This window comes from Hypanus sabinus, chromosome 9 (genome assembly GCF_030144855.1).
Source record: "Hypanus sabinus isolate sHypSab1 chromosome 9, sHypSab1.hap1, whole genome shotgun sequence".
NCBI classification, from domain to species: domain Eukaryota; kingdom Metazoa; phylum Chordata; class Chondrichthyes; order Myliobatiformes; family Dasyatidae; genus Hypanus; species Hypanus sabinus.
This window is the reverse complement of record NC_082714.1, coordinates 39,718,402-39,739,980: the sequence shown is the minus strand read 5'-3', so window position 1 is coordinate 39,739,980 and position 21,579 is coordinate 39,718,402. Positions and strand designations below refer to the sequence as shown.

General features: G+C 41.2%; 1 protein-coding gene across 8 annotated transcripts in view; it reads right to left on the bottom strand.

Annotated features, from left to right (window-relative positions):
- The window catches only part of rnf216 (ring finger protein 216), a 214,653-nt gene that overhangs the window by 61,091 nt on the left and 131,983 nt on the right, over positions 1-21,579 (bottom strand). For 7 of the 8 annotated variants that reach the window (XR_009513929.1, XR_009513930.1, XR_009513931.1 and 4 more), the window contains exons 14-15: positions 5,894-6,049; positions 4,542-4,639 (exon numbers count right to left, since the gene is read on the bottom strand). Coding sequence is in view for 3 of the 8 variants with exons in the window: in XM_059979517.1 (XP_059835500.1) it covers positions 4,542-4,639; positions 5,894-6,049 (254 nt within the window). In the remaining 5 variants the exon portion in view is untranslated. The remainder of the gene's footprint in view (positions 1-4,541; positions 4,640-5,893; positions 6,050-21,579) is intronic. The other variant, XM_059979518.1, reaches the window with a different exon arrangement.

Below are 21,579 nucleotides of genomic sequence, written 5' to 3'. Positions count from 1 at the left end.
TGTTCTCATTGGGAAATGGTTCAGCAGAGAATTCCTGAACTTCACCAACCTAACTATATGGACCTCAATATATGGCTTCAAGGCACCTCAGTTTTAAGTGACAACACTATCATCTTATAACTAGGTCCCTTGTTTTATATTCTCTCACTTGTAAAAACATCTCAACACCTACCTTTTGATGCCCCCTTAGGTTCTTTTGTTTCAATGAGATCACGCTCACTCATTTGAATGCCAAAGAAAATAGATCAGATTTTCTATCTGTTTATAATAGGACAATCCTATAAACCCAGGAATTAGCTTAATGAACCTCAGTGCTAATGTAGACTTTTTAAAATAAGGAAGCCAAAACCATAGCTGGTGTCCATGAATGCCCTCACCAATAACTAACCACAAGCAAAAGAAATTTTGCAGAGGCAGAAATCCAAGCAACACACACAAAATGCTGCAGGAACTCAGCAGGCCAGACGACATCCATGGAAAAGAGTATAGTCAATGTTTTGGGCTGAGATCTTTCATCAGGACTGGAGAAAAAAAGATGAGGAGACAGAGTTAGAAGGTGGGGGAGAAGGGAGGAAGAGTGAAACCTGGGAGGGGTGAAGTAAAGAGCTGGGAAGTTGATGGAAGAGATATTGGGCTAGAGAAGGGGGAATCTGATAGGAGTGGACAGAAAGCCGTGGAAGAAAAGAGGGAGGAGCACCAGAGGGAAGTAATGGCAGGTAAGGAGATAAGGTGAGAGAAGGAAAAGGGAATGGTGAAGGGCGGCATTACCAGAAGAGTGAGAAATTGATGCCATTTAGTCGGCTACATGGAACAGTCTATGTTCCAAGACTACATTGGTGGTGTTCCCATCTTTTCATACGCTACATTGACGACTGGATTGGTGCTGCTTCCTGCACCCATGCTGAACTTAGCAACTTCGTCAACGTTGCCTCCAACTTCTACCCTGCCCTTAAATTTACCTGTTCCATTTCTGACACCTCCCTCCCCTTTCTCAATCTTTTTGTCTCTATCTCTGAAGACAACTTATCTACTGATGTTTATTACAAATCCACTGACTCTCACAACTACCTGGATTATACCTTTTCCCACTCTTGCTTGTAAAAACATCATCCCCTTCTCTCAATTCCTTCGTCTCCACTGCATCTGCTCTCAGGATGAGGCTTTTCATTTCAGAATGAAGGAGACATCCTCCTTCTTCAAAGAAAGGGGCTTCCCTTCCTCCACCATCAACGCTACCCACAACGCTTCCATTTTGTGCATGTCTGCCCTCACCCCATCCTCTCGCCTCCCCAACAGAGATAAGGTTCCCCCTGTCTGCACTTACCACCCCACCAGCCTCTGCCTCCAGCACATAATTCTCCATAACTTCCACCACCATGAAGCAGCTTTCCCACTCCCTCACTTTCTGCTCTCTGCAGGGATCACTCTCTACGTGACTCCCTTGTCCATTCATCCCTCCTGGCGCTTACCTTTGTAATCTTTATAAGTGCTACACCTGCCCCCATACTTCCTCCCTCACTTTCATTCAGGGCCCTAAGCAGTCCTTCCAGGTGAGGCAACACTTCACTTGTGAGTCTGCTGGGGTCACCTTCTGTATTTGGTGCTCCCAGTGTGGACTCCTGTATATCAATGAGACACGATGTAGATGGGGAGACCTCTTTGCCAAGCACCTACACACCATCCACCAGAAAAAGCTGGATCTCCCAGTGGCCACCCATATTATTTCCACTTCCCATTCCAACATGTCAGTCCATGGCCTCCTCTACTGTCATGATGAGGCGACACTCAGGTTGGAGGAGCAACACCTTATGTTTCCTCTGGGTAGCCTCCAACCTGATGGCATGAACATCTTTCTCGAACTTCTGGTGATGATCCCTCCCCCCAACCCTTCATCATTCCCCATCTCACCTTATCTCCTTACCTGCCCATCACCTCCCTCTGGTGCTCCTCCCCCTTTTCTTTCTTTCATGGCCTTCTGACCTCTCCTATCAGATTCTCCCTTCTCCAGCCCTGTATCTCTTTCACCGATCAACTTCCCGGCTTTTTACTTCACTCCTCCCCCTCTCCCGGTTTCACCTATCACCTTGTGTTTCTTCCTCCCTTCCCCCATCTTCTAACTCTGACTCCTCATCTTTTTCTCTCCAGTCCTGATGAAGGGTCTCAGCCCAAAACATTGATTATATTCTTTTCCATAAATGCTGCCTGGCCTGCTGAATTCCTCCAGCATTTTTGTGTGTGTCACCAATAACCAAAATATATGTAAGAGTACCCATTTTTAAACTCAATGTAGCAATAAAGACTAATATACAATTTGCCTTCTTAACTACACTCAGTGACCATATCATTGGGTAGGTTCTGTACTTAATGAAGTGGCCACTGAGTGTATGTTCACGGTTCTCTGTTGTTGTCACCCATCTACTTCAAGGATTGACATGTTGTTTGTTCAGAAATGCTCTTCTTCATACCACTATTGCAACGTGTGGTTATTTGAGCTACTATCACCTTTCTGTCAACTTGAACCATTCTCCTCTGAGCTCTCGCATTAACAAAGCATTTTCACCTACAAAACTGTTGCTCACTGGATGTTTTTTGTTTCTCATATCATTCCCTGTAAACTCCAGAGACTTGTGCATAAAAATCCCAGTAAAGCAGTTTGTGAGATACTCAAACCACCCCATCTGGCACCAACAACAGCAATCATTCCACAGTGAAATCACTTAGATCACATTTCTTCTTCATTCTAATGTTTGGTCAGAACAAAAACTGAATCTCCTGATCATGTTTGCATACTTTTACGCACCGAGTTGCTGTCACATTGACTGATTAGATATTTGCAATAAAGAGGTGAACCTAATAAAGTGGCTATTGAATGTATACGTATAACTTGCATTTTATGTATACAATCTAGATCCATACATTTGCAGTCTCTCTCCAATCAGATGTTAGTTTGCCTTTTGATTCTTCCTATTCAAGGGCATGACCTCATGAAACCAAGTAGGCTAAACAATGCGTCTTTTTTCTCCAGTCCTGCTGAAGGGTCTCAACCCAAAATGTCAACTGTATTCCTTTCCACAAATGTTACCTGGCCTGCTGAGTTCTCTGGTATTTTGTGTGTTGCTTGGATTTCCAGTATCTGCATATTTTCTTTTGTCTGTGAATGCATTTCCTGTTGCAGAGTTCAAATATGACAACATATCCTCCCACCTACTTTGTGTCAACGCACCAGTTGTAAACACCTAACAAAGGATTTATGAAAACACATTCTGAACTGGGTTTTCATTTCAACTGTACCCACCCCTCAACTCCATCCACCTATCACCTCCCCTCAAGTCTTCAGTTCAGTTTCAGTTTATTGTCATTTAGAAACCACAAATGCAGTGCAGTTTAAAAAAAATGAGACAACTTTCCTCCAGAATGATATCACAAAAACACATGACAAAACAGACCACACCAGAAAATCCACATAACATTTGGTAATCCCCCAAATCCAGAGTCCGGGGAGGCTGCTGCGTATAAATATCGTGCTACCATCTTAGCGTGTTCTCCAGAAAGGAGCTCCAAATCCACCAGACAAACAAGACAAACAACCTAGTCAGGAGACCAACTCTAGCACCCAACAAACCAAAAACTAAAGCTACAAGACCTATACAAAACCACATAGTTATATATAGTTACAACAGTGCAGACAATACCATAATTGATAAAAAAAAAGACCATGGGAAAAGTAAAAAAAATAGTCCAAAGATGTTAAAAGACTATAAGTTCAAAAGAAACCACTAAACAGTTTCCACAAGTCCTCAGGGTCCTGATAGACACGTCATCCCACGCAGGCGGCAGAAGGGAATTCCCCCGCTATGGACTTCCAAGGCGCTGCCGGATTCAGCCTCACAGATACAGCACACAGTGAAGGCGTCCCGACCGCCGTGGACTCGGAGTCTGTTGAATCTCCGAGCCTCCGACCATCCTCTCCAGCACAGCCTCTCTGAGCACCATCCTCTGCCGAGTGCTCTATGACGACCCGCCAACGGCCACTGGCAAAGCGACCCCGAGGACTGGGGGCCTGTTCTTCTCAGCAGAGACCCGGACCTCAAAACAGCAGCAGCAATAAAGAAGGCCTTCCTGGAGATTTCCAGATGTTCCCCCGTGCTCCCACATCTGTTTTTCATCAGATTAGGATTGCGCATGGCACCCCGCTTAACAAATAATAGATATCAACTCCAGAGTGGCCGCTGCAAACTGCGTCACGCTGCCACATTGGTATACCTGTCTTAATGTCATTTTTGAGTAAATCTTCTTATTCCTTTCTCTTCTCTGCAAGTCTTCCTCTGGTTGAATGCTTCTTTCTTTCCTTCCTCATATGCATCTTTACTCCCTTTGCAATCTTACCTCCAGAGAATGCTAACTAATTGAATAAATGTTACAGGATATTCATGACAGAAATTTACATTTCATAACAGAAGTGATTAATTTCTATTGCTTCAAAAATAACTACTCTAATAATAAAATACCTCATTTTCCCAGGCACACAGTCAGTTACTTACAATGATGTCCTGAACTTGATTTCATCCTTCTCAACTACTTGATCGCACGACAGTCCAGCATGGTCTTTCCACAACACCTGACACTTTCTGCAACTTTCCTTTAAAAGAGGAGAGGACAAGATTAAAAACAATCAACCAAGGAAAGTTAACTTACAGTATACCTTACACAATTATACTCTATTCTACAAGTCAGCATTCCTTTTTCCTGGGGTTGTATGAATCTCAAGAAACTAGTTTATTTTGTTAACTAGTATATATACACATTATAAAGAACAGAAATTAATTAGCAATGTTATGAGCAAAGACACAAATAACAATTTGTCGACACACTTGTATGATGTCTACTGGAGGTAAATTATTCAATTTTAAATAAATTGTACAATGGTATAATGCTTGTGTCCCTTTATATTGTTTTCATCATGACCGGTAAAAGGTTATGCAAATACCTTCACTTTCAATCAGTCATTGCAAAACTTTTAAAGATCCATACTGTGGTCCAAGAAACACACTGAATCCCACGTCTTAAGCAAAATTCTAACATCATCAAGATTATTTTCAGTACTGGCTTGTAATGTATGAACTTGCTGCTTCTGAAGGTTTAGCAAAGGTTCTTATTACCGAGCTCATCAGTGAAATTAATTCATGATCTACTGATTACAACATTTAATTTCATTTGATGGTCATTTCGCTGGTGAGTCAGAAGTCAAGCTCTAATGTTGAGCTTAGGATATAATAATAAAAACTGAACACCTCAGTTCTAAAGAGTGCTGAATTTTCAGAATTTTAGCTTTTTCATGCAGAAGTTAAAAAAGAGGGAGTTTGAAGTACAGAAATAGAATAATTAGCTAATTGTTGGCCTACAGTTAAGCAACATCTTTCTGACTTGTTTTTAAGAGGTTTCACTTAAAAGAAATTCTCAGCCTTAGTATCCTTTATCGATCTGCCCTTGACAGGTTCTGGGAAGAAGAGTGCCAGATTTCCACTGGAAATATAAAAGACTGCAGATGCTCAAATTTGGAGCAAAATAATAAGTAAGTAACTGCTAGAAGAACACAGTGTCAAGCAGCATTTGTGAAAGCAGAGGGATGATTAATGATGTAGGGTTCTGACCCAAAGTACAACTTGCTTCACACCAGTCTGCAGTAATGCTGAGTTTGAGTGGGCCTGTTAGTTAATAACACGGCATCATATTACCATGAAATAGATTAAGAGGAGATAAATCTCCTGTGAACAAAATTTCTTCCCCTCCACTATCAGATTTTTGCATGGACAATGAACCCATGAACAGTTTCTTGGTATTTTTTCCTCCTTTCTTGTAGCACAAATTTGTTTTTTTAATAAATATTACTTACTCTAATTTGTAGTTTTATTACTACGTACAGTCCGCCCTCCTTATCCGCGAATTCCGCATGTGCGAATTCAACCAACCGCGAATCACGAAAACCTGGAAGTGCTCTTCCAGCACTTGTTCGAGCATGTACAGACTTTTTTTTGCTTGTCATTATTCCCTAAACAATGCAGTATAAAAACTATTTTACATAGCATTTACATTGTACTAGGTATTATAAGTAATCTAGAGATAATTTAAAGTATACGGGAGGATGTGTGTGGGTTATCGTGGATCGGGATCGAAAAAATTCGTTAAGTTATCTTACTAAGTAAGTCGGAACAGGTACATCCAGTATAACTTAGCATCAGTTAGTCAAACATTTGTCTTAGTATATAGTATATATTTTACCTTTCTATGCATATAAAACATTTAAGAACGTATCTTTCAGTGCCGGGCTCAGGAACGGAAATTCCTGAGTTCGATCCAGTGATAGACCAGGCCCGAGTACACTCTCCACTATGCTGGGTTGATGTGGAGGATCAAAAAACCAAAACCCAATAATTAAACCACTGCATTGCTTAATAATAATTATAGCTTTCATCGGGGCAGGGCCTTTCTCACTTTATACTTTAAAATTGTTCTGATCGTTGACCGACGTAGCCTAATGCTTTTCCATGACTGATGGCGTTTTTCCTCTTTCCGATAACTTTATTATTTCCACTTTATTTTCAATCATGATAGTGATTATTTTTGTGAACAGGAACACTGCGGATTCAGATCTCTGCCGCCAGGTCCTAAGGTCCAACGCATTGAGACAGGTTGAATAAGGGACTGGAGCACCTGTGAATTTTGGTATCCGCGAAGGGTCCCAGAACCAATGCCTCGCAGATAAGGTGGGCCGACTATATTGCAATGTACTGTTGCCATAAAACAACAAATGTCACGACATATGCTGGTGATATTAAACATTATACTGAGATTAATGAAGGATACTCAGCAATGGCTTTCCAAAGACAAAGGTTTTTATCAAAAAGATCCATAGCATTTGATGCATTCTTATGTAATTAATGTGTGGTCCCTCTAGATACCCGAAATACATATTGCAATTTTGGGAGTTGCTTATTAGCAATTGGGAGGAGGCAGCTCAGGAGGATGCTGGCATCAACTTTCACCATTGGAGATAGCAGGAGACTTTTCTGTAGCCACCACCACCAGATTTGTCTTCTTTGTTGAAGACAGTCACAATTACAGCATCTGTGAAGTCCCTGGCATGTCTTCCTCCTTCCAGAGAGAGGGATAGGATTGTAAATATTGGCCTGAAATTTTTCCACCACTAGTGGGGACATTATCCGTTCCCATGGATTTATTGTTTTATGGCTAGCAAACTTCTTGTCAATAAGGTGCAGCTAACTGGATGGCTGGCCATGGGTGGAACCAAGGACATAATCAGGATTTAATAATTAAAATTGCTGACCCTCTCCACCTCTGATTCTCTAATGAGGACTGATTCATGGACCTCTGGTTTCCTCCTCCTGAAGTTAATAAGCAGCTCCATCTTGCTAACATTGAGGTTGTTGTTATGACATCACTCAGCCAGATCTTCAAACTCCCTAATGATTCCTTACCATCGTTGGTTCAGCCTACAATAGTGCTGTCATCAGCACATCATCCATTTTTGATACTACTCTTCCAAACTAGATGGAAAAAGCAAAACTGTCCACAAAGTGAATCAAATATAAACTCCAAATCTGACAGACATATGATAATAACCAGGAACCTGAAATGAAATGTTTTAACTTTAATTATTCCAAAAAAACCCTAAATTTAAAATAAAGTCTTTTTTGGCTAGCAATGTATTCATTTAGAAGGAAATTAGAAGCATCTGTGTGATAAGAACAATAACTCTAAATTAATTTTATAATGTTCTATTTTACTTGATCCTTATTCATACTAGGAATTCAAGTCAAGGGCTAAGATCATGCATGAGAGGCCTGAAGACCTAGGGACTTGAAGTAAAATTGGAGTTGATCAATAGTTGGATAGAGGTCCAATTGCTTCCACGTTCCAACAAGGGAGCGTGCTATCTTAAATCTGGTCCTGCGCAATGAGACAGGTAAAATAAGTGATCTTGTAGTCATGAATCCTCTTGGAAAAAGTGATTACAGTATGAATGAGTTTCTCATACAAATGGAGGGTGCAATAGTTCGCTTGAAAGAAGAAGAAAGCCCTTAACTCTGAGTGGAGTCATCAGGATACCGTTGTTGACGGCATTTTTTTTTATTAAGCAGGCTTTCTTTATTTTTATCAGACCGAGTTGCTAACTCAATGTTTAACCCAGCACAGATGGAAAGCATGCAAAGGAGACGGCTGGATTTGAACATGGGAACCTTCGCTCTGAAGTCCAGCGCTGATGCCACTATGCCACCAGCCAGCCAGTTCTTTCGAAAACAAGTGTATAATGACCATACAATGGAGACTACATTGGGATGAGGGAGGTTTTGGCTAGTGTAGCTTGGGAACACAGAATTGAAAATACACGTGGACTAAGATGTTAACTGTCCTGTGCTATCATCAGTTGATCTGCCACCTGTCTTCAGGAGCTTCGGCCCGCTTATGATCAAGACTCCCTCAAGGTGGTGGGCCAGCTGTGCTAAAGCGCCACCTCCCACTGATGAGCTTAACAACTTGGCATCTGCCTCTATCAGAGTTGTTGATTGCGTCCATCCAACAGATAGTCTACTCTTCAGGCATCTACGCAGCTACTGAAGAGTTTACAAAAGATGGATACATTGTCCAACTATCTGCTCCTCCAGACGTACTTAGTCCACACCCATGATGACCCTGCCTCTGCTACAGCCCTGCTAGTTGACTTGATCTCTCTTCTAGTAAAGCCAAGGTCATGCAGCCACTTCTGGAAAGTGAACGCAATAAAGCCATGGCACTCGAATGGATAGAATGAGACCTTCTACCCTTTGATCTTAATTTTGCATACTTGGTTAACTTGTGCTCATGGGCTTCATTGATGTTGTCTTCCCAGGGGACTGTGAGTTCACCACTTCTCTACTGGTGTTATACCAGATGATTATATCTGGACGCAATGTGGTGAAAACTATTTGCTCCGGTGTAGCAAATACTAGTACTAGTGTAGCTTGGGAACATAGGCAAGATGGACTGTTAAGGAACAGTAGAAGACTTTCAAAGAGATTTTTCACACGGTGCTCAACAAAAGTATATTCCAGTTAAAAGCAAGGACAGTAAGGGCGGAGAGAGACAGCCTTGGACAACTAAGGAAATAAAAGAAGGCACCAAACTAAAAGATGGTGTGTACGAAGTCACCAAGAATAGTGAGAAACTGGAAAACTGTGAAGACTTTAAAAAGTGGAAAAAGAAACACAAAGCAAGTAATAAAGAAAGAGAATTTAGGTGATGAAAATAAACTAGGACAAAATATAAAAGCGGATAACATAAGTTTTTTTTATAATTATATGGTGAAAAAGGGTGGCTAAAGTGAATGTTAGGTCCCTTGGAGCATGAGAAGGGGGAATTGATATTGGGTAATGAGGAAAAGGCAGAGGCTTTGAATGTTTAATTTGTGCAAGTCTTCACAGTGGAGGGCACATCTAACAAGCCAAAGAGATGTTATGGATACAATGGAAGGTGAGGACCTCTATACAATAGCTATCACTAATGAGGTAGTGCTGAGCAAACTTGTGGGCCTGAAGATAGAAAAGTGCCCTGGTCCTGATGGAGTGAATACCAAGGTACTGAAAGAAATGACAGACATTACAGAAGAAACTTAGGTGATAATTTACCAAAATTCTCTGGGCTCTGGTCCTATGGATTGGAAGATGGCAAATGTCATGCCACTGTTCAAAGAATATAGGCAAAAGGCAGGTAAATACAGACCAATTTGTTTAACATCTGTAGTTGGGGAAAATGCTTGAAGCTATCATTAAAGAAGAAATAGCGAAGCATTTGGAAAGAAATAGATCCAACAGGCAAATGAAGTATGGATTCAGCAAAGGCAGGTCCTTTTTGACAAACTTACTGGAGTTCTTTGAAGATATAACAAGCACAGTGGACAGAGGGGAACAGATGCATGTTACTTACTTGGATTTCTAGAAGGAGTTCGATAAGGTGCCACATAAAAGACTTGTCCATAAGGATGCACAGAGGTGGTGTTCATGTGTTAGCATGGATAAAAGATTGGTTAACTAATAGAAAGCAGAGAGTTGGGATACATGGGTGTTACTCTGGTTGGCAATCAGTGGTGAGTGGTGTGTTGCAGGGGTCGGTGCTGGACTTGCAACTGCTCATGACATACATTAACAATCTGGAGGAAGGGACTGAATGTAGTGTATCTAAGTTTGTTGATGATACTAAATTAAGTGGAAAAGTAAATTGTGTAGGAGATACAGAGAGTCTGCAGAGAGATACAGATAGGTTAAGTGAGTGGGCAAGGGTCTGGCAGATGGAATACAAATGTTGGTAAATGCGAGGTCATCCACTTTAGAATAAAAAATGGAAGATCAAATTATTATTTAAATAGTAAAAGACTGTGGCAAGCTGCTGTGCAGAAGGACTTGGGAATGCTTGCGCATGAATCACAAAAGGTTGGTTTGCAGGTACAGCAGGCTATAAAGGAAAGCAAATGGGATGTTGGCCTTCGTTGCTAGAGGGATTGAATTTAAGAGCGGAAAGGCTATGCTGCAACTATATAGGGTACTGGTGAAGCTGCACCTGGAGTACTGCGTGCAGTTCTGATTTCCTTACTTGAGGAAGGATATACTAGCTTTCGAGGCGGCACAGAGGTTCACCAGAGATGATGGGGTTAGACCAGTGGCCCCCAACCACCGGACTGCAAAGCATGTGCTACCGGGCCATGAGGAAACGATATGATTTGGCGATATGAAACGATATGAGTCAGCGGCACCTTTCCTCATTCCCTGTCACACCCACTGTTGAACTTGAACGTTCACGAGATCATTCGTCGGTCATTAACCTACAACTACTCGATGAGTAAGAAACAAATGCTGCTTGAGAGTTTCTTTGGAAGAGGTGGTAGGGGACATAAAAGGCCTAATGATCATGATAACGCAGAGACAGCTGAGGCCGAGACTGCAAAAAAAAAATTTTCCTTCATCAGAAAATACAACGAGTCGTACAAAAAATATGGCTTTAATGCAACCGGTGACTTGCACACTCCAAGCCCCCTGTACGCGATATGTGGAGACAAGCTGTCATAATGAGGCAATGAAACCCTCAAAACTGCTTTGGCACCTTGAGTCCAAGCACCCTGCACTCAAAGACAAACCTGTTGAGTTTTTTTGAGCGGAAGAAACATGAGCAAGCGGGACAGAAGTGCGTGCTGAGAGCCACCACTTCCACAAATGCTGCTGCTCTGAAAGCATCATACTAAGGCTAAGGCTAAGAAGCCTCTCACTGTTGGTGAAGAATTGATTCTGCCTGCTGCCAAGCACATGTGCCATGAACTGTTGGGAGAAGCTGCAGCTAATAAGATGGCAGAGGCTTCTCTTTCAACTACCACAGTTTCAAGCAGAATCAACAACATAGTGGAGGACATCCAGGTACAGCTGTTGGAACGGCTTAACAAGTCACCATGGTATGCTATTCAAGACGACAAGTCTACCGATGTTGACAACAAGGCAATACTGCTGGTTTATGTGCGATATATATTTCAAGACGATGTGCACGAGGATATGTTGTGTGCACTGCCACCTAACACAACTGGGGCAGAACCTTTCAAGTCTTTGAATGATCACTACCCGAGTCAAAGTGGTTGCTCCTGAATGCCAGTCCACACAGTGTCATACACAGGGAATTGCTGGCTAGCCAAAAAATGTCACCTGACCTTAACAGCGTATTGAGTGACGTTGTTGACGTTATCAATCACATCAAAGCAAAAGCCTTCAACTCACATCTGTTTGAGCAGCTTTGCAAGGAAATGGATGCAGAGCACAAACGCCTTCTCTTACATACTGAAGTCAGGTGGCTATCAAGGGGGAGAGCCCTGGCCAGGGTTTTTGAGTTAAGAGACCGCCTGCATTTAGAAATCTCTTCATTCCTACTTATGTTCCACTTTCTAATGACACCCATTAACCCAATGAATAGATAATCTCCACAAACAATTTCTCTGCCAACCCTGCCTTCATCCTATTATAGATATTCCCTCTGTCCTATCACACCTCATTCGATCTTCCTTGCAACTCAAGACTTGTTTGCACTTTCTTACCACTAACAACAAAATCTGCAGCTGCTGGAAATCCAAGCAACATACACAAAATGCTGAAGGAATTCAGCAGCCCAGGCAGCATCTATGGAAAAGAGTACAGTTGCCAAAATGTCGATTGTACTCTTTTCCATAGATGCTGCCTGGTCTGCTCGTTCTTCCAGCATTTTGTGTTTGTGTGTTGTAGGTGTTGCACCTTTCTAGTTCTGATTAAATCTTTGATCCAAAGCATTAATATGTTCCTCTTTATAAATAAACTCCTTGACCTGTTGAATGCTTTCAGAACTTTCTGATTATATTTTTGACAACATTACCCACATTCAGAGAGGGACTAAGGACAAATATGCCAACTGCATTTTAATTGTTTGCAAACACTTATCTAAGGAAAGATTAATAGTCATCTGGAAGAAAATAGTTAAGCACAGTCAGCACAAGTCTGTTAAGGGCTAATTATGTTTAATCAATTTTTTAATGGCTAATGGATAGCGTTGCTGGCTGCAATGCAGTCAATATGGTGTATGTGGCCTTCCAGAAAACTTTGGATAAAAATCCATATAAAAGGCTTATCAAACCTGAAGCACACGCCGTATATAAGAGATGAAGAGCGCAACTATGTTGGTGGCTAAGTAAAAGACAAGAGGACTCGCGAATAGTTGTTCAAAGTAAATTGTTGAAGTACACATACATCACCACATACAACCCTGATTTCATTTACTTGTGGGCATATTCAATAAATCGAAAATTTATAATAAAATAAATGAAAGATTGCACCAGCAGGACAGACAATCACTGTGCAAATACAAAGAGAGGAAAAGAAATAATAGCAAGAAAAAGCAACAAGCATCAGAAACAGGAGTCCTTGAAAGTGAGTCCATAGGTTGTGGCAACAGTTCAATGACAGGTCAAGTGAAATTGTTCCCTCTGGTTCAAGAGTCCGAAGGTTTAGGGGTAATACTTCTCCTAAACTTGGTGGTGTGAGTTCTGAGGCTCCTGCACTTCTTATTGATGGCAGCAGCATGAAGAAAGCATGATCTGGGTGGTGAGGGTCCCCAATGGTGGATGCTGCTTTCCTGTGCCAATGCTCCATGTAGATGTGCTCAATGGTGGGGAGGACTTTACCCATGATAGACTGGGCCATATCTACTACTTTTTTTTTTACAACAGGATTTTTTGTTCAAGCACATTGTTACTTCCATAACAGGCTGTGATGCAGCCAGTCAATTCACTCTCCACTACACACCTATGGAAGTTAGTCAAATTTATGGATGTTATGTGGAATCTCCACAAACTCCTAAGGAAATAGAGGTGCTGCCATGCTTTCTTCATAATTACACTTATATGCTGGGCCTATGACAAGTCCTCTGAAATGATAACTATGGAATTGCTGACCCTTTCCAGATCTGATCCCCCAACAACAACTGGCTCATGGGCCCCCAGTTTCCTCCTTTTGAAGTCAACAATCAACTCCTTGGTCTTGCTAACATTGAGTAAGATGTTGTTACAGCACCACTCAGCCAGATTTTCAAACTCCCTCCTACTATATGCTGATTCGTCACCATCTTTGACTTGGTCTACAATAGGGGTGCCGTCAGCAAACTTGAATATAGCATTGGAGCTGTGCTTAGCCAAAAAGTCATAAATGTAAAGCAAGTAGAATGGGGGGGCTAAGCACACAGCCTTGTGGTGCATCTGTGCATATGGAGATTGTGGATAAGATATTGTTGCCAATCTGAACTGACTGGTTTCTTCAAATAAGGAAATTGAGGATCTAATTGCACAAAGAGATATTGAGGGCAAGGTCATGAAACTTATTTATTAGTTGTTTTTGATTGAAGGTGAATAGTGATTGCCAACCAACAATTGTTAATTAAATTATGATAACAAACAACTATGTTGAAACTGAAATTTTTAAAAAATTTGTAAACAAAAGTTTGGAATACATTCTTTTATTAAAGATTAGGGAATCCATTTTGAAAATTTTCAATTTTTGGATCACACCTCAAGACAGAAACCTTAACAATACACTAGCTATTTGTTTTTATTTGCCTATCCTTAAGTTCAGCTCTTCACTTCTTAAATTCTGAATATACTATTTGAAGACTGATTCAGTAAAGTTTATTTTAAAAAAGGAACAGAAAAGAATGCAGAGAATGTCTTGTGGAAGCAACATACAAAACTACACCTGCTAGGAGGCACAGTAACAATAACACTGCTTCAAAGTAGTGACTGAGCAAACCCTAGTGGTGGAAGATCATTCTACTTCAGTTAAACAATAAAGACCATTGTCAGCTCCAAAACAGTTACATAAAAATATTGGTGGAAATATATTTCTAAATTAAGATAAAAATTGAGATGAAAGAGGTTGAATTTAGACATTTTTCACCTTTAACTCATCCTCTTTATTCTAAGATCAAGATTTGTCACATGCAAATCAAAGCATACAGTGAAATACATTGTTTTGCACCAGTAACCAGCACAGTACTGAAGACAGTGGTTGGGGCAACCCACGGGTGTTGCTATATTTGTGACACCAACATAGCCCCTCCACTCACCAACCTTAACTGTATGCCTGGAATGTGGGAGATACTTGGAGCACCCAGAGAAAACCCACACAGTCACAGAGAGAACGTACAAATTCCTTGGAGACAGTAGCAGGAATCAGTCATCGCTGGCAATGCAAAATGACACTGCTAACCACTATGCTACTGTTCTGCCCACTATGCTATTGTGCCACCTACAAATTATTAGAATAATTTGAGGTGCTCCCAGGACAGGAGATGGGGCGGGGCAGGGAGAAGCAATTCTCTGGCAGTAGATTGAAAGTTTATATCCTGAGGGAAGGTAAATGACTGCCCTACCTTAATCATTTGTTTTATACACTACTAATGAACTGAAAGAGTAGCCTATTTCTTAAATACTGTAACTACTTTATTTTAATGATTTATTCAAATATCAGGATGGCCATTTGTTTGCTTTTACAGTTTTTTTTGTCTCCAATGTAAACAGGCCTATGACCCAAAGACTGGCTAAAATAGGGTGACTACAATCCACTTTTCCGCAAGTATAAGCTAAATACTTAATGCATGCCTACAGAAATAGATTCTCAAGAACTTTCGTTAAAATTGTAATGCTTCTGTAGAGCTCCTTATTGCATTTCCACATTCAAGTCTAATAAATGAATACAAATAGAATCTCAATCCCACATTACCAAACTTTGTGTTTGCTTTTCTTCACCGTAATTCAATTCTGTTCACTACCTATTTGCAAGGCAGCAATTATTGTGCTATTCTGTGGGTGTTGAGTGCTGGTCTTCATGTGCCAGCCTACACAGTTAAGATAGTTAAGCACAAACAGGTTCATTACCCAGCTCACATCTGTTACCATATAATGGCCACACAATGGCATTTCCCACAGGAACTCGAACAGCAATTTGGAAGGGAACCCTCGATGATTTTTCCCCGTTATTCAAGCTTGCCTGCAGTTTCCTGCTGTACTCAGCTGCTGCAGCAGTTAAAATTAGCTAATTCAACAACATTAAACTTTGTTTTCTTGTCTCCTGTTTCGGTATCATAGCACATAGTGCAAAAAAGCTCACTGAACCACTGTGGAACATGTTCAGAATGATTTCAGGGAATTCTTTTGCATTATGTATAGCTTGCTTGGCCAAGTCAAAGTCATATTGTCACATTTGGATTCACATAGTTTAAAAGACTGATGTCTATCACTCCAAAAAGCATGCAGCATTTACATGAAATGGCAATGTACTCAGATCACATTAAAGCTCCTTAGTATCATCTGTTTAATGGGCACAAATCTTTAAGGGCAAGCAACTGTTCTTTTCAGATGTTTAAGTTCTTAATTATTGTGTAACAACTCTTGCAGTGATCTTGCTATTTAACACCATTCAAATCAGCAAAATGAAACCTAGTGCTAATCAAATGTGAAATCATACATCAAAACAAATATTCAAGAACACACAAATTAGAGGACTGGAATATGATGATGCTCTGGAAAACTGGATTGAAAAGTAATCTTCCAGAAAAGACGAGATTGTTTCCATACTGACAGCAAGTAACAATTGCAGCAATAACTGTACTGAATTCCCCCATTTGTTATCAGTTTAGGAGATCAAGCAAAGCAGGTCAATAGCAACGTATTAAGCAATTCACTGTTTAAAAAAACCTCCACCTTTGAGATGGAAAAAATATACATTGGAAAGACTACATACACGAAATCTACAGGGGATGAAAAGAAATTTCATATCTGTAAAAATCAAAATAATGATGATTTAATCATTTTCAAACAGAACAAAACAAATCTCAAAAATGATCATCAATTCATTGATGACTACCCCCATGCTGAGCTCATCAATTTCATCAACTTTGCCTCCAACTTCCACCATGCCCTTACATTCACTTGGTCCATTTCTGACACCTCTCTTCCCTTTCTCAATCACTCTTTCTCCATTTCTGGAGACAAACTGCCTACCAATATCTTTTTATCAACCTAATGATTCCCACAACCAACTCCTCACCCTGTCCACTGTAAAATGTAAATATACTATTCCCTTTTCTCAGCTTCTTAATCTCTGCCACACCTGTTCTCAGGATGAGGCTTTCCTTTCCAGGACATCAGAGATGTCCTCTTTTTCCAAAGAATAGAGTTTTGCTGTCCTCCACCATTGATACTGTCTTCAACCGCATCTCCTCCATTTCCTGAACATCTGCATTCACCCCATCTTCCTGCTACCTTAACAGGGATAGAGTTCCTCTTATCCTTATCTACCACCCCATGAGCATCTGTATCCAACACCTCATCTTCCACAATTTCACCCACCTTCAACTCGATCCAACCACATCTTATATCCCCCCCCCCACCCCTCACTCCCCACTTTCTGCAGGGATCAGTCCTTTTGCAATTCACTTGCCTGTTCATCACCCCCCACTAATCTACTGCCAGGCAACAGAAATACTACACCTGCCTATTCACCTCCTCATCTTCTTACAGGGCCTCAAACAGTCCTTAAAGGTGAGACATTTCATCTTTGAATCTGTTAGGGTCGTCTATTGTATTTGGTTTTCCCAATGCAGCCTCCTCTACATTGGTGAGACCAGATGTAAATTTGGGGACTGCTTTGTTGAGCACCTCTGTTCCACCTGCTGAAGGTGGAATTTCCTGGTGGCCAACCATTTTAATTAACATCTCCATTCCGACATGTCCATTCACTGCCTCCTCTTTCGCCAACACTCTCAGGGTGGAGGAGCAACACCTTGTATACCGTCCAAGTATCCCCAAACTTGATGGCACAAACATTGATTTCTCCTTCCGGTATTTTTTTCTCTCCCCCACTTCCATTCCCCACTCTGGCAGCTTACATCTTCTCCTCAACCTGCCTATCACCTACCCCCAATGCCCCTCTTCCTTCCCTTTCTCCCACAGTCCACTCTCCTCTTGTATCAGATTCTTTCTTCTCCAGCCTTCGTCTTTTCCATTTATCAGCTTCCAACTTTTAACTTCACCTGCCCTCACCTATCACCTTTTAGCTAATCCTCCTCACCCACCCCCAACCTTTTTATTCCAGCATCTTGCCTCCTTTTCCAGCCTGAATAGTTTTAGTTCGAAACATCGACTGTTTATCGATTTCCGTAGATGCTGCCTGACCTGCTGAGTTCCTCCAGCATTTTGTGTGAGTGAATCAATTCATACTTAATGATTTTAGATTACATCATTATCCTAAATTTTAATGTTCCAGAGACATTGTACAATTTGCCAAGAACCTTCTAAATTGTAAACTAATAATTTACTTTGCCAACAGAGTTAACAAACCAAAACATATCTAGTAATTGCACAAGATTTGTATAATCTATACCATCTTTAGGATCCTTATTAAAAATTCACCACTTCAACCAATGTTTTATGCACCATCTCAAATGTCTCTTTTGGATTGATACCATTTTAAACAAATGACTTGATGATGTTTTTATGTCAAAGGAGTAAATAAAGAAAGTTTTTCTAGTTACATACTATAGCACATGCAAGTTTCTGTTACTAAACAAAATAACAAAGCTAACATCCTGAATCTCAACATTTAAATGAATTATCTAAGAACTATGCTCAGTGTAATTAAGAGGCTGTTCTGAAACTAGACCAGGATGCGTTAATTATTATTAAACCAGAAACAAATATTGTTCACTGCTAACACGTACTGAATGCAATAATACTTAGCCATCAAATGACATTTGCCTGTATGAACAACAACCCCACATCAAAATAGTTCTGTTCTTAGCTTAACAACAGTTGTATAATAAATAAATCTTGTATTTACCCAGTCTCTGAGCAGCTGTCTCTAGTGGATGTAAAATATTTCATGATTCTTTGGCAGACAGCCAAGGAATCCTGGCCTTCTATCAACCTGACTAAAATCAGTCTATCTTCATATTTATTTGTAGGAGCTTACTGTATGCAAATTAGCTGCTGAATTTCCAACAATGGCAACTCTACTTCAAAAGTACTTTGCTGCCTGTGAAGTACTGTGGAATACTGGGGACCAGAAAAGCTGCTAGACCTTTTCCCCTCAAATTCAAGACTTGCCAGAAGTAATATCTTAGGTTTGAAGCCTTGAAAGAAATGTGCTCATTCTGTTACAGTAATATTCAAACTTGAAACTTGAAGTTGGATAGGTCACCAGGGCCGGACAAGATGTATTCCAGGCTACTGTAGAGGCGAAGGAGGTCATTGCTGAGCCTCTGGCAATGATCTTTGCCTCATCAATGGGGACAGGAGAGGTTCCAGAGGATTGGAGGGTTGCAGATGTTGTTCCCTTATTCAAGAAAGGGAGTAGAGATAGCCCAGGAAATTATAGACCAGTCACTCTTAAGTGGCTGGTAAGTTGATGGAAAAGATTCTGAGAGGCAGGATTTATGAAAATTTGGAGAGGCATAATATGATTAGGAATAGTCAGTATGGCTTTGTCAAAGGCAGGTTGTGCCTTAGGAGCCTGATTGAAATCTGAGAATGTGATAAAATACATTGATAGAGGTAGAGCAGTAGATGTAGTGTATATGGATTTCAGCAAGGTATTTGACAAGGTACCCCAAGCAAGGCTTATTAAGAAAGTAAGGAGGCATGGGATCCAAGGGAACAATGCTTTGTGGATCCAGAATTGGCTTGCCCACAGAAGGCAAACAGTGGTTGCAGACGGGTCATATTCTGCATGGAGGCCAGTGACCAGTGGTGTGCCTCAGGGATCTGTTCTGGGACCCCTACCCTTCGTGAATTCTATAAATGACCTGGATGAGGAAGTGGAGGGATGGGTTAGTAAATTTGCTGATGACGGAAAGGTTGGGGGTGTTGTGGATAGTGTGGAGGACTGTCAGAGGTTACAGTGGGACATTGATAGGATGCAAAACTGGGCTGAGAAGTGGCAAATGGAGTTCAACCCAGATAAGTGTGAGGTGATTCATTTTGGTAGATCAAAAATGATGGCAGAATATAGCATTAATGGCAAGACTCTTGGTAGTGTGGAGGATCAGAGGGATCTTGGGGTCCGAGTCCACAGGACACTCAAAGCTGCCACTCAGGATTACCCTGTGGTAAAAAGACATACGGTGCATTGGTCTTCGTTAACCATGGGATTGCGTTTAGGAGCTGAGAGTTATAATGTTGCAGTTATATAGGACCCTGGTCATTTGGAGTACTGTGCTCAGTTTTGGTTGCCTCACTACAGGAAGAATGTGGAAACCACAGAAAGGGTGCAGAGGAGATTTTCAAAGATGTTGCCTGGATTGGGGGGTATGCCTTATGAGAATAGGGTGAGTGAACTCAGCCTTTTCTCCTTGGAGCGACAGAGGATGAGAGGTGACCTGATAGAGGTGTATAAGATGAGAGGCACTTATTATGTGGATAGTCAGAGGCTTTTTCTCAAGCCTGAAATGGCTAGCACAAGAGGGCACAGTTTTAAGATGCTTGGAAGTAGGTACAGAGGAGATGTCAGGGTAAGAAGTTGCTTTTTTTAAAAAAAGAGTGGTGAGTGCATGGAATAGGCCTGCCAGCAACTGTGGTAGAGGCAGATATGATAGGGTCTTTTAAGAGCCTCCTGGATAGGTACATGGAGCTTAGAAAAGTAGAGGACTATGGGTAAAACTCGGTAATTTCTAAGGTAAGGACATGTCAGCACAGCTTTGTGGGCCGAAGGACCTTTATTGCGCTGTAGGTTTTCTACGTTTCTAAACAGCTACAGCAATCAGATAGCCAAAAAAAAATAACTGGAACAATGACATTTGAACAGAGATGCACAATTTCTAATGTCCATTTAATCACTGAAATATGGACAGGGCCCAAACACTCAGCCATGTTTTGCTAACCCCAATTATGTGCACAAGTTCTGAATGAGGAAAGCTATACTGAGCCAAGCTATACAACTAAAAGAAACCAGGTGAACCAGAACTGTTTCACTAAGCAACTACCATCAACAGACCACTTGCAATACCAGAGGAAACAACACACTGGACCATTGCTACAACACCATCAAGAATGCCTGCTGTGTTATTCCACACCCTCACTTCAGGAAGTCTGATTACCTGCTGCACATCTACTCCCCGAGTATAGGCATTCACTGAAGACTGCAGCACCAGCAGTGAGGACCAAGAACGTATGGACAAGTGGCGCAGAGGAGCGCCTACAGGACTGCTCTGAATCAGTGGACTGAAGTCTATTCAAGGATTCAGCATCGAACCTGGATGAGCATGCTGTAGTTGTTACCGACCTCATTAAAACTTGTGTGGATGAATGTGTGCCCAAAAAGACTTACTGCACATTCCCAAACCAAAAACTGTAGATGAACAAGGAGGCAACGCCATCTGCTGAAGGCTAGATCTGTGGCATTCAAGTCTGGCAACCCAGGCCTGTACTAGAAAACAAAGTATGATTTACAGAGGGCAATTTCAAGGGTGAAGAAACAATCTTGAATGCGGGTGGAGGCGACATCAGATGCACTGGCAACTCTGTACTTCCTACAAAGCGAAACCCAATAGCATGAATGGCAGCAATGCTTCACTATCAGATGAACTTAGCATCTTCCATGCACGCTTTGAAAGGGAGAACACAACTACAGCTGTGAAGATCCCTGCTGCACCTGATAATCCTGTGATCGCTATCTCAGAGGCTGATGTTGGACTGTCTTTAAAGAAAGTGAACCCTCGCAAGGCATAACGTCCCGATAGAGTACCTGGTAAGGTCCTGAAAACCTGTGCCAACCAACAAGCGGGAGAACTTAAGGACATTTTCAACTGGGCGTAACTTCCCACTTTCTTCAAAAAGGCAACAATTATACCAGTGCCTAAGAAGAATAATGTGAGCTGCCTTAAATGACTATCACCCAGTGACACTCACATCTACAGTGATGAAATACTTTGAGAGGTTGGTCATGACTAGACTGAACTCCTGCCTTAGCAAGGACC